The sequence below is a fragment of the Triticum dicoccoides genome, chromosome 1B (genome assembly GCF_002162155.2).
Source record: "Triticum dicoccoides isolate Atlit2015 ecotype Zavitan chromosome 1B, WEW_v2.0, whole genome shotgun sequence".
In the NCBI taxonomy this organism is placed as follows: domain Eukaryota; kingdom Viridiplantae; phylum Streptophyta; class Magnoliopsida; order Poales; family Poaceae; genus Triticum; species Triticum dicoccoides.
This window is the reverse complement of record NC_041381.1, coordinates 701,500,484-701,518,764: the sequence shown is the minus strand read 5'-3', so window position 1 is coordinate 701,518,764 and position 18,281 is coordinate 701,500,484. Positions and strand designations below refer to the sequence as shown.

The following is an 18,281-nucleotide window of genomic DNA, read 5'->3' as shown; positions in this document are numbered from 1 at the left end:
TCCCGCAGCGAACGGGATTCGGTCGGATCTGTGTCCACCAGTGAGGAGAGAGATAGAGTGGACATTGTCATCTTGTTTTGATATGGAGAGGGTGAGAGAGCAAGACGCAAGAAACTCAAACAAGAGGCTATAATGGAGTAAAAAAATCTCTCCATAGTAGTGGTTTTAAATAGAATACGCGTGTTCCCGGAAAAAACAAATGAAAACTGGCGGACAATTTTTTAACGTACCAAGAAAGAAAACTCGATTAAAAACACGCCCTCGCTTCCAGGTGGCGAGAGTCGTCGCTCACACACACATAGACATAGACATGCATATCCGTGTTTACATAAAATTCCATTTGCATCTCCATCTCCAATCATATTTGTCCAACTGGCACATTATTTATGTTGTTAATTATATACGCAGCAATATTAACGTACAACATCTCTTGTTTGCGGGCGTCTGGACCGCTGCCACGGCCGCTCCTGACCAACCTGAACCCTCTTCATCACCCATGCATGCTTCCCGCCGGAAACGGTCAATGCCGCATGCATGCCCAGCCAGAGCGGACGTGACCTCTCACTGGGGCTCCGGCCGCTTCCTGGTGCACGCGACTGCTCCGCGTTCAAAGGTCGCAATAGTCGGCCACAACATGCATGTAAAAAGTTCTTGGGAGCCCGTGCTACAGCTAGCTGTCCTCCCCCAACTCCGCTTTCTTGGATGTCGACCACTACAATCTCTTCCACCAGTGCTAGTACTCCATGGCGCGATCCATCGACAAGCAGGCGGGAAAGTTATCGTATACTCGGTTTGCAGTGAGTGGCATGCCGAGCGACTGTGTGGGGTCGAGCCGTGGAGGAGGGTGAGACACGAACGCGACAGACATGATTTAAACGTTGGTTTTGCTCGATGGCGCGATCCAACAAAACGAAACGTTGGTTTCTCTCTGTTTCCATTTTTTCTCCGGAAAAACGAAAACTTTCCACTCCATTTTCATTCCTACTCCAAGGTTGCCCCCGTTACAACATTCCATCAAATACAAAGGAAAAATAACACGCATGCGGATGCATCTCAATGATTCACAGATCATAGCCAATATTTACTTCACAACTAAATGCAAAAGTTGTGAGAGCGTGTACAAAAGAAAAACTATTGATGGGGTCACTACGACTTAAACCCTAAACCCTAAACAGTATTTAATTTCCTGGCCAGGTAGAACCTGTCGAAGGAAAGACGGATGGCACCCTCGGATCATACTATGCTTTTGTGCAGTTCCACTAAAATCGAGCTGAGCATCCCTGGTGGCAAAAGATATTGAAGAAGTGTGATTAGAATAATAGTAGTGGCACTAGTTCATGAGACATAAATTCATCACAAGTAGAAGCGGTAGAAGTATAGAAAGATCGACATGGAGATGGAGCTACGTGGGGAGCTGCGGTAGTGGAGCAAGCCGGCTCCAAAAGGAAGATGGACTACCTGGGACGTCGGGTTGTATCTAGAAGGGAGGTTGGGACGCGGCATCGGCCCATACCGCGGTGACCCCCGATTAGGACGCACCGACTGTGGGTTTTCTCCCTCGCCGATGTCGACTGGGTCTATGCAGAACATTGTTCCCTTCCCCCAGCTGCGGGATCAGGCCGGATATGTGACCAGCGGTGTGGCCACCATCCTTCTATGCTTGTGAAGAGAGCAACCCAAGCAAGTAGGCTTGTAGCTTAGGCTCCTGCTAATGTATATATAGTGGTTTTATTTTTCTCACCATATCAACCATTTTATATTGCATACGTGTCATTGAAGATTGAAATGATGGTTGCTTCTTCCGACTAACTTACTGTGTGATTTGACTGCTCCTTAGTGTCAAACACCAAAAGTGTAGCAAGTACGAAAGTATTGCTTTTGAAGGAACAAACTTCAAAAGTTCCTAGAGAACCATTTTGTTGGCATCACTTTTGAAGTTTGAAGTTTGTTCCTTTTTGTTGGCATCACTTTTGAAGTTTGTTCAAGTATTGGTGTTCGCCATGATATTGGCCCCTCTGGCAATTATATATGTGTTTGGGATACTCATGTCCGGAGTAATATCACTTTGGCGCCTGAAAGAGCACGATTACGGGGGCAACTCCGATGGAGAAGCATCAAACCTGGCGCCAACGATGGACACCTTGCTTTGTTGCAGGGTGCGCTCTTCTGCTATAGGTTCGTGTTGGGTCGTGCGGGGAAATTTATGGCCACCAAAGACTGGCAAGTTCAACCAATACTTCAAGACTACTTGCGCGAAACAAAGAGAGGATGTGGAAGGGAGGGACCTCATCACATATGCTGTAGACAAGATTGGTTCCGGTTCACCTGAGGACTGCATTTCCGGGGTGGAGATATTGGAGGCAGCCATACGCATGGTGAATGATCAGGAAAATGCCACTAAGCAACGCGTGCTGATGAAGCATCTCATCTTGTACGCATCATCCTCTCGACACGTACTGCAGAAACTGCTGGGGATGCTGGATTCAAGAAACCTACATGACAGAAACAGCAGAAAACAGGTCGCGACAATAGTGGAGCGACTTGCATTCAGCATTAATTTGGAGCAGTTTTCCTCGAGGTATTCAACACATATCTTCACTGGTCGGGACATTCGAACAATACAGTATTGCCGAGCCATATCCCAGTTCCCAAGAACAATATGAGCAGCATTTGAAGAAGCAGGTTACTCGTCGACGCCCTTCACTAGCCGGCGAATTTGGGAAGGCCTACAAGGGATCGTTTCTACAAGGCCTATCTATCCTCGGGGATCTTGCTGCCGATGAAAACAATTGTAGAGTCATTAATTAGCGACACCCGAGATCTGGTATCCAAGATCATGGCGCCTGTCACTTCCGGCCTACTGGACCATACCACCGATGATCATGGTACATGCATGGTCACATTGGCCTAGCCCGCATTGGCCTATCTGGTGATGTAGATTGCTAAACAACCGCAGGGAATGATGTAGATTGCTGGTTTACTTCCAAAACCATGTTAGGTGGCTAAGCTGAACAGCCTGGCCGGCCGGCTAATTGATTAGTTAAGCGTTGGGACTAGCTGCTCACATTGGCCTAGCCCGCTCGGTCTTGGTCAAGATCTTAAAAAGAAAAAAAAAAAGCATACATCCAAAACCTTGTTAGTTCATAGTTGAGCCATGGATAGCCACCGATGGCCGGCCTGTTTATTTTATGGTTGTCCATCTCTAGATATACTCATTGATGAACTGCTAATGGAGGAAACACATATATTGACTTGACCAAAATGCATGCGAGCTCGCTTGGTCTCTGTCAATATCTAATCGTATGTGTTCTCTAGGTCCTTGTGCAGCCTTCCTTCTCAACTAGCCTGACCAGAACGATCTGAGCCGTGATAGATTCCTCTCTCCTCTTCAGCAGCTAGCAGTCTGAGGCCGGCTGGCCGGGGCAGCTTCAGGCTAGCTTCACTTCCTGTAGCTGCAGGTGAGATCAATCCCTTGAATGCATATGATTTCATCTTCTTAATTGCACACGGGCGGGTTTGTCTAGCTAGCTGCATAAATGAGCTAGCCCCATCCTTGTTTGTGTTGAGACATGTGATTAGAACTTTCTCTATTTTGTTTCTTCCAAACGAACAAACATTTGAACTTGAAACTTTGCGGGTCTAGAGCATATGAGTACTAAAACGTTCGGAAATGATTTCCCATTTGTTGGTGCATGAGAAATATCTAAAACGATCAATCTTATTTTAAACTCTATCATTTTAGATATTTATGTTGCACAACAAAAGAATCTACAACATTTTATGCACTGTGTAGTACTCGTGCTGCGTTGTTGACCTGCAAAGTTTCAAGTTCAGATGTTGTTTTGTTTGGGAGAATCAAAAACATGAAACTTGTACAGCGAGAGATCACGGGTCTCAATGCAAAGCTGGATGGCTTGGATAGAAGGTTGACCTGCATGGAGGCTAAAAAAATCCACTCTCCGTCTTGTCTAGCTACTTAATTAGTATCTTCTTCGTTTGTAATCTAGCTAGCTAATTCCATTCCCATCGATCGGATTGACTTTCTTCAGGGTGTGTGTGGACTGTGGAGTTAATGGCGGTTAACCTGGAACAGCTTGTTGATGACAGCGATTGGACTGAGGTAAAGGTTATCAACCGCTACGCTGTGTTCATGAGTTATCTATCCATGGCCATCAAGGGCTTGGGTTTCTTGGTGCTTACTTGGACCACCGTTGTACTTCTCGGTGGCTTCGTCTCTATGCTGCATAAGAAGGACTTTTGGTGTTTGACCTTCATCACCCTTGTACAGACAGCTGGGTTAGTACTCCTCTCTCCCTTTTTTTTTTCGTATCACTTATATATAGCTCTGACTACAAAAGATGTACAACAGGATTTTTGATGTTAATCTGAATGAGAAACTAGGCTATATGAAGAATGCATTCATGGGGTTCTTCGTGGCCATTGTTTGGGGCATAGTAGGTGAACATATGGCCCCTCAGATGACGATGTACCCAGGCCCTCTGGTGATTCATTTCTTGACTTATATGTGTCTCATGTCGGTGGCATTACTTTTAACATTGGTTCAAGTAGTGGTGTTTGCCATAATATTGGGCCCTCTGGCGATTATATACGTGCTTGGGATATTCATGTCCGGAGTGATTTCATTGTGGCGTCTGATAGAGCACGATTATGGGAGCAACTCGGATGGAGAAGCATCAAACCTATCGCCGGCTATGGACACCTTGTACTACCTTGCTCTGCTCCAGGGTGTGCTCTTCTGCTATAGGTTCGTGTTGGGTCGCGCGGAGAAGAGGATGCCTAAGGCCGGGGCCGACTCGAAAGTTCAAGTAGTACTTCAGAATTACTTGCGCGAAACAAAGAGAGGATGTGAGAAGGACCCGACATTTGCGGAAGGAAGGAACCTTACCTCATATGCTGTTGACAAGATTGGTTCCAATTCACCAGTTGACTGCATTTCCGGGGTGAAGATCTTGTACGCAGCCATAAGCATGGTGGAGATGCAGGATATTTGGGATAGTCCGAGCAATGTCACTGGGCAGCGCATGCTCATGAAACATCTGGTCTTGTCTGCATCATCCTCTCGACACGTACTGCAAAAATTGCTAGAGATGATGGATTCAAGAGGCCTACATGACAGAGAGATAAGAAACCAGGCCGCGACGATAGTGGAGCGACTTGCATTCTACATTAATTTGGAGCAGTTTCCTCGGGGTATTCAACACATATCTTCCCTAATCGGGACGTTTGAACAATACAACTTAGCCGAGCCATATACCAGTTCCAAAAAAGAATATGAGCATCATTTGAAACTACAGGTCACTCGTCGGCGCCCTTCACTGGCAGGCGAACTTGGGGAAGCCTACAAGGAGTTGTTGTTACAAGGCCTGTCTATCCTCCGGAATCTTGCTGCCGACGAAAACAATTGCAGAGTCATGAGCGACACCCGGGATCTAGTCTCCAAGATCATGGCGCCCGTCACTTCTGACCTACTCGACCACACCACTCGTGATCATGGTACATGGTACGAAGTAGTAGATCGATCAATGGAAGTGATGAGCCAATTAACCAATGCTCAAGGAGAAACTGGGACCAAGCTACGTCGTGAAATATCAAGCGACGCAAAAGCAATCGGCACTCTCCAGAGGATTGTTAGCTGTAAAAATTGTAAAGAAGAGCTGCGGCAAAGAGCCATTTGGATTCTCAGACGATTGTACAAGGATACTATCGGAACAAACATATCAGCTAATTTCGATTTTCTCAAAAGAGGAAATAGTTATTGCAGAGAAGACTTTGTTAGGCTGCTAGTGAACATCTTTACTCACAATAACGAGTATAGCAGCTCCATCAGAGGATATGCAGGAGAAGCACTGTCTGAGATATGTTCCCTTGGCCGAATTAGTGATGCCACAATTGTCATACAAACAAGTGGTGATGTTGTTGATAGTTTCGCTCAAGTGCTTTTACATGAAGAGGACAAGACATGCGGACAAGCAGCTGCTGAAATTCTTGAGCATCTATGTACCCATTACACCAAGGATGATGAATACCTTCGCAAACTTAAGAAGGCAATCCTCGGGGTAATTAGTCCTTGTCAAATGATGAATACCCCTGCATTATTAATTGTTGCCAATACACTTGATTTATCACCTTATTTAGTGTAATTAAGAGTGCTAATTTCATTCTCATGATAGGTGATTGGAAAAATACTTTGTTGTGGAGACGTAACGCATAATGGAAAAGACATAGAAAGCCTGTGTGATGGCAAAGAAGAATACAGTGATCGGGACAAGAAGTACGAGGGATTCCAGGTGGACGCACTCTCAAGTATGCCATTGAACTTGCTATCGCCATTGTTATCCCTTTGTGGCACAGTCTACGACATGAGGTTGATCATTGATTTGCATCCTCAGTTGGATGCATCTAACTTTCTAAACAAGCTCAAGCAGATAGTAGTTGAAAAAAGTGACTCCACCGTCGAAAACTTGTCATTGTGCAAGGCTACCGGTAATATGGTCATATCAATGATGAAATACTACACTAGTGGCGGGTTCTTCAAGCAAGAGGACTTTGGAAGCTTGATAGAGGCACTCTCTGGTACTTCCAAGAAAATGCTGGATCTCGACTACTCAGTGGTTTGTTCTTCTGCCAGCAGCTCCGAAACTAGAATGAAGCTTGATGGGCGCACTCTCGCGTCCCTCGTGAGAGAAGCGAAAGAACTGCTTGCTACCAGGCTACCATCTGCCTCTTTCGGTGGTTGATTTGCAATCATGTTTAGATACTCTTTCTGTATTTTCTTTCACTGATTGGTTATGTATTTTGTACAAAGACTATGCATTTGTGTGTAGTTTTTTCTGTCAGTGTACTTCTCATGAAGAAAATGTCGTTTACATATTATTTGTAATATCTGTGTTTGTGATCAGTGAGAGAGAATGTTCTGTCACTGTATCTGAATCTGAAACCTCAAGTTTAAAGCTTTGCATTCAGGATGGTTATCACCGTTTTACATACGCCTAACAATTATGCCAAACTTTCTGGGTGTCATGTTGACAATTGCACATAAACCACGGCGATTCACCACTAAAATTCTACATCAGCACAGATAAAGTTACACTCTTATCAAAGTCAAAAAACAGAAAAGGAATGCTGCTACAAACACTTGCAGAGGATCATTCTCAAGCCGCCAACGGTTTACAACACAGCGATAACGAACGAATAAAACAGGATATACACGGCCCGGCGCTACCACCTAATGCAGTCTCATCAGCTCCTCCACCCGCTTGGACAGCTCCTCTACGGGGACCGCCATCGCCTTGGCCACCTCCTCCATCTTGGCCCTGTTGAGGTCGAGGAAGGACTCGATGAGGTCGCCGTCCAGGAAGTTGCGGGCCTCCGACGTCTTCTTGTCGTTGTGGAACGACCGCCACTGCTCGTGGCTCAGGCTGCCCACGCCCTTGATGAACTTGACCAGGGTTGTCTGGAGCTTCTCCAGGAACACATAGTGGTCGTGGGGCAGGGAGGCGATGATGCCGATGACCCCGTTGATGGTGCCGAAGATGACCGTGGGGATCTGGCCCATCTCAGAGTCCGGGAGGCGCATCACAAGCGACCCGTGCCGGAACCTGTTCACAAACTCTCCGAGGTGGTACTCCCCGACCACCTCCAGCCTGCCCCTCTCCTCATCTGTGGCTGCATCGCTGTTCTTGCGCACGGTGAAAAGGTTGTAGCTGTTCTCTGCACCGACATAGATGTCGTCATCAATCATCTCAACTGCAGTCATCCAGTTTGCGTTGTAGTCCCTAGCAAGCTCTTCGATCGCACTCTCCTCATGCTGTTCAAGAAAAGGAGAACATTAGTCATTGGCCTGATGGAGAACTGCTATACATATGGAACCCGTGTTATGTGCATCAGAGATGTCAAACAGCTAATGCTTACCTTGTACACAAGCAAGGATATCGATTTCATCAGGTCTCCAACTACAATGAAATCACCACGGGTTTGGGTATACAGGGCGAGAATGTGACCATGATGGCCACATTCAGATTGCAGTTCATGTGAACCATCCTCCCGCGTCATCCACTTGTATAACTGAATCTTCTGGTTGATAGCTGCCAACAATTTCCCATTGAATGCATTTAGGGAATAGACAGCTCCTTTTGTTTCTTTCTCTACAATTAATTGCAACCTTCCATCTTCAACTGCAAATACAAGGATCCGGCCCTACACCAAGATGCATAGTCATGTAAGCACTATGTGCAGGAAAAAATAACAAAGAAATTATTATCAACAAAGTTAAAGGAGGTACAAAAGAGAACACAACAATAAGGGAACACCAAGCTCTTCTAATTATTACCTTTGTCGGTTCATTCTCCTCAGGTAGAACATATGCCGTCCCCACACAGTAATAGAAGTTATTATCATCCGAGAATGAGCAGCTAATCATGGAGCAACCACATTCGTATTGATCAAGAGGATGTGTAGACAGAAACTCAAAAGTTTGATGATCCATCAGACGAATGAAATGCGCCTCGCTCTCCTCCATGCTATTCTGGGTGTACTTGAAACTGCAGAACGCCAGTGTCCTCGACTGTTCCTGATGGCAAATGCGCCGTGCTTGTTCATTCAACGGAATCGTGCGGATATGAAGCTTCTGGATATCATCAATAGTTCCAATTGAAAGTTCACCTTCTTTAGCAATTGCAAGGCTGTGAATTATATACACAAAAGAAACCAACTTAACAGCAGGTTTAAGACAATCATCATATCATTTCAAAGTAACTGCTGCCAAGAAATTCATGGAATGAAACACAAGGAACATGTGAAAAGCCCATACCATCAAGTAGAACAGCTTAGCATTAGCAGCCCTTCGTTTTACATCATATAATTTTGTACAGTGTAATATATAAGAAACTAAAATGATGAATGATAATCATAACATTGGCTTGTATGCATCAAGAACAAATGGATATGGCGTAAACAAGTCAAAAGAAGAACATATTGTATGAGAAAATGAAAGGGGATTATTAGCACTATTGTTTTCAGCACAGAATATGTCAGGTTTCATCATATATTGTAATCAAGGTAATGCAAATATATTGATTCTGCCGGCATACAAGCATTAAGAGCCAAAAAACCAGCCATTCTCAGATAGAAAGAGAGAGATACCTGTCAGGAAAAGCAGCTGTATTGAAAGGACACATATGATTAACTTCTTTCAGATTGACATTGCTGTACAGCAGCTTTTTATTGCTACTGTAGATAACAGTTGGTCTATCAGACGAAGCAAACACATGGGTTGTGCCCTTTGATGAGAATGTACGAAGGCTAATTGGCTGGGTACCAAGAGAAACCTTCTTTCTATCGGTTAGTTCACCTGTGCTTGCATTCAGAAGAAAACTGAAAAGGTGACCATCTCCAAGTGCACAAAGCAAATATGAAATCTGAAAAGGTAAATTAACCGAGGTCAACAACATTGGTAACTTAAATTAGCTTTATCTTTTTCTGATGAAACATGAGGTCAGCAACATACCCCTTCCAAGGTGCACATCAGAACTGACCGAGGAACAATTTCTCCACCTAAATTTTCCTTCCTGATTAATTCAAGGTCAGGAAGCGAAAATATGCTAACACTTATATCAGTCCACATCCCAATAGCAGCCAGAGAGCTATACTGTGGATTCTCCCCTACTGGGTTCAAATCAACACAAGATATCTCATGCTCTAGCTGCGCATGTTTCACTTCAACCAGCTTAGCATCCCTAATCTCTAGGTAAACAAGATGGCCACCACCGGTCGCCAACAGGACCTGCAAACACAAAATGTATTATTTCAAGTTACAGCAGAAAGCTAATATTAATGTGAATTCAAATCATGCATTTAGCATTGTCAAGCACAGACATGCTGGCATATATATCCACCTACTAATCAACAAGTGTCTCTCAAGTCCAGCCACAAGAGGCCTAAATGACACTCCAGAGCATTATTTTGTAGGTAAAAATAAAATAATACAAAAATGTCAACAAGTGTCTCTGAAGTCCAGCCACAAGAGGCCTAAATGACACTCCAGAGCATTATTTTGTAGGTAAAAATAAAATAATACAAAGATTTTGACTTTGGTAGTCAACAAACAAAGTTAACAATACAAAATGAAGAAAAAACTGAAAGGCATACACAAGAAGCGCCAGTGATGAAAGTGGACCGGTTTATCAACAGTAAGTGATTAGTTCCCCTCCCTTCTCTTGCTTATGATCCATATCTCTAAACCTCTCCTTTCCGCAGAAAAAAAGTATACTTCTCGGTGTAGTTTGGTCAATTTGTCTTTGTTGACTATGATTATGTGTATTGACAAAGAATTAAAACATGAATACCCCCAAGTCATATTTTCTGTCACACACATGTTTAATAAGCTGGTCATCGTTGGCAATATGCCCAAAGAGAAAGGAGGGGTCACATGAAGATACCCACCTGACTGGCATTAGCTGATGCAACATTGACTGAAAATCCTTCCGGTGCATTCCACTGATCCACCAGCTCCCGAGAAGTGCAACTGACTAACCGGACAGAATTAGCAGTAACCTGCCATCGAGAATAGCTCATAAGATGCTAAAAGGAAACCAGGCACATACAACATGACTACAAAATATTGAAATCATCGACAATACTTTTTCATTCATTACTTGGGATTAATCCATTTCCATCTACTGTTTCATTTAACTTCCCTAGCTCCCAGATTTTTTACTGGGACACACAATAATATAGTTGTGGTTTATCAAGGAAGGCAAATAAACTAAATAATTCATTAGAAAAGGCACCTGTATAAGCATATCATTGATGGCATTTTGGCAGAACAAAGTCTGGATTTGTGCATCAAACCCTTCTATCTCAATTTCTTCTAATTCATCTTCCATGTTCATAGCCAAGAACCGAGTCTCACTTATAAAGCTCACCACCAGATACATGTCATAGAGATCATTGAAGGAAGACTTCAGTGACCACAATCCCTTGATGCCTTGCAGCTCTACTGAAGCCTACTTGCACAGGAGAAGATATACAGATCAGCTTTCTAGAGTAAATTATAGGACATGTCAGAGTACTGTTAATTTCCTTGCAAAAAATTGATTATGCACAATTCAGTACCTGCTCATTAATCCCTATACCATTACGAACCACTCGAATGGAACCGTCTTTGAATGCTCCTGAACAAGTGACCACCTGACCTTGCCCTTGCCTATCAAGGTCAACCACGCAGAAGTCCACAATGGGTCCAAGATTCACATACCGTTCAAGGATTTCGACGAATGAACCAGTTGCATCAGGTTGGAGATTCAGCTTTACCAGCTGTCAAGACCACAAATCATTTAGTGCAAATTTCAATTCTGAAGAACTACACAACAGATGACTGAAACTTTGTTGCCAGTACATTAAGTGCACACATTTTATTGCAAAATGCAGGCATACAATTCTGTGGGTGCACTGCCCTGTTAGTTGTTACTGCTTTACTTTTACTTTTAGGGGGGTGAGGGTGGGAGAGTAGCTTAAAACAATTTGACATAAGCACTAGTACGAGTTACCAATGGAGATGCAAGATTTTTCATCTAACATGGAGCAGTGAAAGAGTAGCATGTATATTCAATTGCTGCATGGCACCAAAGTAGACACAGGTTGTTTCTCTAGCATGGAGTAAGAAGCAAGAGTAGTGGCAGCTTGTAACTTTGCTACTGACCCACCTGTGAATCACCAAATCGAGAACCAACATAGACAACACCATTATCAAGATACGATATTGACGATGCAACTGAAGTCTCTCCCAAATTCTCAATTTTCAAACCAGTTACCCTAAAAAGTAACCAACACATGAAAAGAGAATTTGTAAGTAGTAAGTCAAAGATTCTTTTTGTTCCAAAATTAGTGCACGGGCTAGTACCTTTCCCGTTCCTGGGTAAGGACAAGTAAATGCAAAATGCCTGAATTATCACCAAGTAAATAGCGAGAGCCATCTGGGTCAACCCTTCCGTAAGCTCTTGTGATGGACTGGCAAGAAATAGAAGATCAAGGGTAAATATTTACATCACTGTACAGATCATGTAACTAGTGACTATTACCTCTGTTCCGAAATATAAGTCACTGGGGGAGTTCAGTTTACACTCCCCCCAACGACTTATATTTAGGAACGGAGGGAGTAGAATACAAGAAAAATGAAGAGATGTAAGTATTACCTGTTTGATTGGTATAGCTTTAAATGTAGAATTAGCATTGCAGTAAACTATTGTCTCCTCGCCAATTATTATGACACCGCCGAGTGGAGCTGGTACAGGTATTAAAAGACCAGCTCCGTTGTCTAAATTGTTCTGTGACCAAGGACCCTCAACGAAGTCTTTCTCCTTCAGTGCAACTTCATATGTCTTAACATGCCTGGCATCTTTGTTATCCTGACATGTAAGTACAGAAACTATAAGTCATCAAGATCTGTTACTATTACGCTAGTGGTCAAATTATTCGTAACAGAATTATGAAAGTACGAAACTTAAAAGTAAAAAGATTGGGCACAGCGGCAATAAAGAGAAGGTATGTTCAGTCAGTGCCCAAAAGATAAAAGTAAGATTATTTCAGTAGATAAATGGCACAGCTTGTGATGCTAAAAGTAAAAAACCAGTCCAAGAGTTCCTATAGGGGTAACTTAGTTTTACAGCGAGGAATGGAACAATGAAGAGCAAGTCAGTTTTGTTTATTTTAAAAAAGAAACAAGTAATCATCTCAGTAGTATTGAATTGCATCGACATGTTGAAACAAAAATTTAAAAATATGGACATAAAAAAAATGACTGGATATCATTATCAACTAATCTAGAAACTCAAAGCTACAAACATGCACCAGTAACATATGGTATACCATGTATAAGCAGTGAAAAGAAATGCAAGTTGCGAACAGATTACATTTTAAAGGGTAAAGAAACATGGATTAAATGCATAAACTAATACACTGTATTTTTTCCACTTGAGTAGAAGGGCAAACCCTATCAATTTATTTAGTTCAATACTCTGTCCTGCTGGATTTTGATTTTAATAGTAGAAATGATGTAGAGATTGCATAAGTTTGAGCAAACCTGGTAGAGGACAACTATCGTAGGTCTGAGACAGCCATACAGGAACTTGATGTCCAACACTTGAAGCTCTTCTAGTCTGACATATAACAAGAAAAAAGACGCTAAATATAGGGCAGAGTGATGTAAACACATCTAGGTCAATCAGATCAAATGGCTTAAGAAAGAACATCATTAATGAAGCATTAACTCTATCATGAACTTCTAACAACTGTGCTATCCATCTACTAGTTACTATAGGACAGAAATAAGCATGCAAACACCAATACGACTTTCTATGCTGCTCGAGAAACTTTAGGCTTTATCTTGACCAACAAGCATTTTAAAGACAAAGTAATAACAGAACCGAGATCATTTACGCATTTTTCTAAACCAATAGCAGATCAAGCAACATAAATATAACACTGAGAAATCGGAACAAAGCACATTATGCTTGCCTCTGATAAAAGAAACAAGATCTCAGAAAAATTCAAACTCATAGAGCTACCGGGCAAAAGCATGACCATGCACCCCAATAATCTAGTTGCAGACTACAGTGTACCACATAAATGTTTGGACTATATCACTAAATGAATGGTTTAATCTGCAACGTCATTCAGTTATTCATGCCATACTGTTACCTGATATTGAAAGCTTCCTTCAGCTGTCCTTTGTTGTCGAATGGTATAACCTGCCACACAAGGATTCCATTCAAGGACAAGAAATAGGAGCAACATACAGAACTCTCTTGGTGATATGAATGTGAAGCTTGACTCCAAGAATGAATGAGCGAAATTCCTGAAAACATAAGTAGCAGACTGGGCTTACCTTAAACAATCCATCATAGAGGTGAAGGCCAATAAGTCTACAGTCAGGGTCGATGATCCCAATCTGCATTACAAGTAAAAAGGCCACCAGCAGCATTATTGCTCCAGCTTAAATTAAGAGACAGAGTGCATCACTCTCTTTAGTACATACGGAATGCTATAAACTGATACATAAATGGGAAGTTCAAATAAGGCATAAATCAATATCATTTCGCAAACCAGAAGTAGAGTTGAAACTTGAAGCTTTGAGTACAGTACCTGTCCATTGTCCGTAGGGCGGCCAATGCGATCAGAAACATCTCCCATGGATCTACATAATCCAAACAAATTATACTCCCATGTGAAAGCATGCTAATAACTCTCAGAAAGTAACATGCAGTGACAATGTGCGCCCTGTTTTTAACAAAACATTATGCAGGCACAAGATCATTTAGGTGCATGGCCTGTGATTTGTAGACCTAAGTATAAAGGGGGGCTTGGTATCCACAATCTTGAAAAAATTAATGTCAGCCTGCTGTGTAAATGGTGGTGGAATCTGGAAAGGAAGGAAGGTATGTGGCAGGATATAGTTAGAAGAAAATGTAATATTTCCAAAATATGATAGGTGGAATCTGGAAAGTAAAGAATGGTGTCAGTCTGGTAAATGGCTCTATCAATAGTTCACCTTGCTGGGCTGATTTTCTGAAGATCAAACAGTTGTATACTAATAAAGGAAGAATTATGATGATTGGTAATGGGCAGCAAACAAACTTCTGGGGTGATACCTGGTGTATTGATAAACCCTTGAAAGATCAATATCCTGATTTGTTTGCAATTTGCAATGATACAAGATCCACTGTTAAACAGCTAGCAGAAAGGGGGTGGAGGCTTACTTTTGGAAGATGAGGACAATGAGGATCGAAGCAAGGACTGCTGCAGACAATGAGACAGATGAATCGGAAGCAGGAGCGGTTATGGAGGAAGACTAAAATATGAACGATGCAATGGAACCTTTTCTGGGCTTTGGCGGCTATTTCTTCCAAGTAACTGGCCTAGGATAAAACTTGCAATGTGCTCTCAGGGTTGTTCTTTAATTTTTTTTCAGTTAGCGGATATATGCAGCAGCGATTTGTGAACCTTGCTTTAGTTTTTGCTTTGCACCAAGATGCTTCCTTTTGTTTTTGTTCCGTTATCCCTTGATGGTCGAACCCAATCCTTTTCTGGGATTGTATGAAAAAGAAAAGGCCATCAAGGTGCCCATTTACAGCTAGTGCTGTAAAGAATGCTCCCTATGTACGACAAATAGGTAATCAACTATGGCAACCTCCCTGGCCTGCCTGGATGAAAAGGTATCACCTTGATGACAGTGTGTGGGACTCGTGATACACAAAATTGCATGACAGTCAACCAGAACCATTGGACTATCCAATTTCCTAATTCTAAAACACCAATATTATCCGTGGATACATGCCAATGTACGCACTTGCCTTGCAAAGCAAAACCAGGGGCACAACGAGTCCATACCTGGTGAGAAGCTCTGATTTTTCTGCGTCCCACTGCAGGACGCAGAACTTGTACCTCTCCGTGGCGACGAAGAGGAAGTCCTGGGCCTCATTCTGAAACAGGGGAAACAGGTAAGGAATCATTCCCACAGAAACATCGCACCACACAAAGCAAAAAGCAGCCTTTGAAGGGATGGGGCGCTGACTCACGTGAGGCCGGAAGAGCTCGATCGTCGCGATCCTCCCATATATGGGCACGTCAAGCATAGGCTGGCAACAAAACAAGTGTTACGGCCTTGCGGAAAAGGCAGATTATTGTGCAAGCAAAGAAAGAAACAGAGAGGTGAGCGACGGGTACGGCGTATGTCGGTTACCTGAAGGCCCTGCGGCGTGAGCAGGTGGATCTCGATGCGGGTGCATTTCCTGAAAGTTGACGGCAACCGGGCGCGTTTAGAAGTGGGATTTGGCGGGAATCCGGCATAATAATAATAATAAAAGGGAAAAACTATGGTGGCATCTAGCTACTGAACCACGAGTCTGCAGCTGATGAAACAGCTTCCTGAATGCATTACCGATACGCCGCATTCAGGCACATATGAAATCTGACAAATTCCCCGTCTATCATCATCAGGGTACCTACATGTGGTGAGGGCGCAGACACGTCGTCCTATCTACCAGTGCCATTTTGCTCCGGCAGGGCGGGCCAGACCTAGAGAACACCGCGCTGCGCCCTAGGGCCGTACAGTACACTCAGTAACCCATGGCCCCGGATCCTGCCGGGCGGCTCGCCGGAGAGGAACCCCTAGTAGCGGCAGAACAAATCGGGCGCGTCTGGCCGGGAGCAAAACCCTAGGACACGCGGGCACGAACGCGGGACCTGGCAGCCGGGGCGCGCGGGGCCGGGCGGGCGGGAGGTGAACCCTACCTAATGGACGGTGGATTGGGGGATTCGGGGGGCTTACGCGACGATGAGGTTGAGCTGGTGGGGGCCGGTGAAGTTGCCGACGCAGGAGTGGCTGACGCTGGTGGGCTTGTGCGCCGTCACGACGTAGTTCCACGTGCTCATCTCCCCTCGCCGCCCGCCGCCGCCGCCGGAGGAGGAGGGTTCTGGGCTCTGTGGAGCGGTGGTAGGAGAGAGAGAGGAGGGGGGGAGATGCGGTGCGCTGCGGCTGGGCTCCCGTCCCCCTTCGTTTTCACGGTGCTAGCCGACGGTCGAACGGGCCGCCTTTCGGCCCTCCGCGCGCCTGATGGGCCTGAATCTGGGCCTCGTTCCCTCTGGGCCGTGGCGAGGCCTTTCTTCTCTCTTCTTATTGATGATGGGTCGCCCAAACAAAAAAACGATGGGTCGGCCCCTCAATAAAAAAAAGGTCAGTGGATCCATACACCGGCCGTGAGCCTCCTCCGCCGCGTCCCTTCTTCGTCCGACCAGGATGGGGCGGCTTCTTCCTCCTCCTCCGTTCTGACCTCGGCGCTGGACTTGGGCCGCGCCGCCACAAGCGGAGTGCTGAGCGCGGGACAGGCAGTCGCCGTCTGAGCACGGAGGTCGGCGGCGGGTGCAGCGACGGTGTGCGGACGCAGGACTCTCGCCGAGAAGGGGGGACAAGCTGGCTGTTATGGGTAAGACACCACCACCACACCAATGTACCGTACTGTCGGGTCTGAAGGTGAAGTGCTCTTCAGTTATCAAGTGAACATCTCTTCAGTTTTTCTCATGTGATAATGATAGTGATACAAGTATGTAAGGTGCCGCACCCCTAGATTTAAGAGCATCTCCAGCCGTTGTGCCCCCTCCCTCCCCCCCCCCCCCGGGGGGGACGATTTTTGCGCCGGATGAAGATTCGCCGGCGCTAATTTTGCTCTGGGAGGGAGTTTCCCATTAGTTGGAGCTCCCAGGCGCGCCGCTCTCCTCCCTCTCGGCCTCCTCTGCCCAGCTCGACCACTTCACGCTCCTACCGGCCATCAAGTCCATGGTCGCGCTCGCGCAAGGGGCGACAGAGGCGGAGGGGATCTTCATGGTGCCTTTGGCGGCGAGCTCGGAGTGGGGCTAGTAGCCCATGGCGATGTGTTGCTCGAGGAGGTGGCAGCGTGAGCAAATGGGGCAGGAGCCCTGGAGGAAGGCGTCAGGGGCCGCGAAGACGGTGATGGCCCCGGGCCACCTCGCCAGCGGTGGCGCGCGAGCGAGGAGCGGCGCCTTTGACGCCATCTTGTTGTACCCTAGCGAGGTGAGCACCCTGGAGAGCTGTTGCAGCCCCTGCTCGGCATCGGGCACGGCGGGAGGTGGAGGCGGGCTCGCGGTCGTCGCCACCGCGGCAGGGAGCGTGTGAACCGTGCTGGTCGTCGTTGTTGTCTCTGCAGCGGTCGTCGTCGGCACGGGCCCCTTCTCCTGCGGCTGCGGTGTCTCCTCCGCGAGATCCGGCACCGGGAGGACGAGCGCGGGAGGCGGTGGCACGAGCGGAGCGGGACGGGCCTCCGCCGCGTCCATGGCCTGCCGTCGGCGAGGACGGGTCCGACGTCGACAACGGAGAGCAGGGACTGGTTGTCGGCCTGCTTGTGTAGGGCGGCAGGTGCGCTGAGGCGGTGGAGATGCTCTACGACATGGTGGCGCTTGGCGTGCGGCCGGACGACGTGACGTTCACGAGCGCGCTCCCAGCGTCGGCTCGGTCAAAGCCACGCGCTGCCGAGCTCGCATCGCCCGCACCCCACCGAGCTCGCCCGCACCCCACCGTGGCTGCCTGCCCTGTTGCGCCCGTGGGTGAAGAGAAGGAGAAGAGAAGAGAGAGCAGCACATGGGTGGGCCCCGGAGGAAAAGTGAGGAGAGAGGGAGTGGGAGGCTAACGGTGGGCCAAATGACATGCAAAATAGTCTCTCTCTCTCCTCCCATAGTTGCCCCCGAGGATC

General features: G+C 45.7%; 2 protein-coding genes across 2 annotated transcripts; one reads left to right on the top strand and one right to left on the bottom strand.

The window, feature by feature from the left end:
- Positions 1 to 5,474: 5,474 nt before the first annotated feature.
- LOC119349834 lies at positions 5,475 to 6,956 on the top strand. Its single transcript, XM_037617927.1, has 2 exons — positions 5,475 to 6,077; positions 6,192 to 6,956. The coding sequence occupies exons 1-2, from the start codon at positions 5,544 to 5,546 to the stop codon at positions 6,756 to 6,758; spliced, it is 1,101 nt and encodes a 366-aa protein (XP_037473824.1). The 5' UTR covers positions 5,475 to 5,543; the 3' UTR covers positions 6,759 to 6,956.
- Positions 6,957 to 7,032: 76 nt separating this feature from the next.
- Positions 7,033 to 16,553, bottom strand: LOC119349833 (DNA damage-binding protein 1-like). Its single transcript, XM_037617926.1, has 19 exons — positions 16,346 to 16,553; positions 15,758 to 15,806; positions 15,594 to 15,653; positions 15,406 to 15,497; positions 14,161 to 14,212; positions 13,904 to 13,966; positions 13,717 to 13,766; positions 13,100 to 13,175; positions 12,213 to 12,425; positions 11,921 to 12,027; positions 11,724 to 11,832; positions 11,134 to 11,334; positions 10,809 to 11,024; positions 10,462 to 10,572; positions 9,527 to 9,802; positions 9,163 to 9,437; positions 8,351 to 8,702; positions 7,933 to 8,217; positions 7,033 to 7,828 (listed from the first exon to the last, which is right to left on the bottom strand). Exons 1-19 carry the CDS (start codon positions 16,447 to 16,449, stop codon positions 7,247 to 7,249), a joined length of 3,273 nt encoding a protein of 1,090 aa, XP_037473823.1. The 5' UTR covers positions 16,450 to 16,553; the 3' UTR covers positions 7,033 to 7,246.
- Positions 16,554 to 18,281: the final 1,728 nt, after the last annotated feature.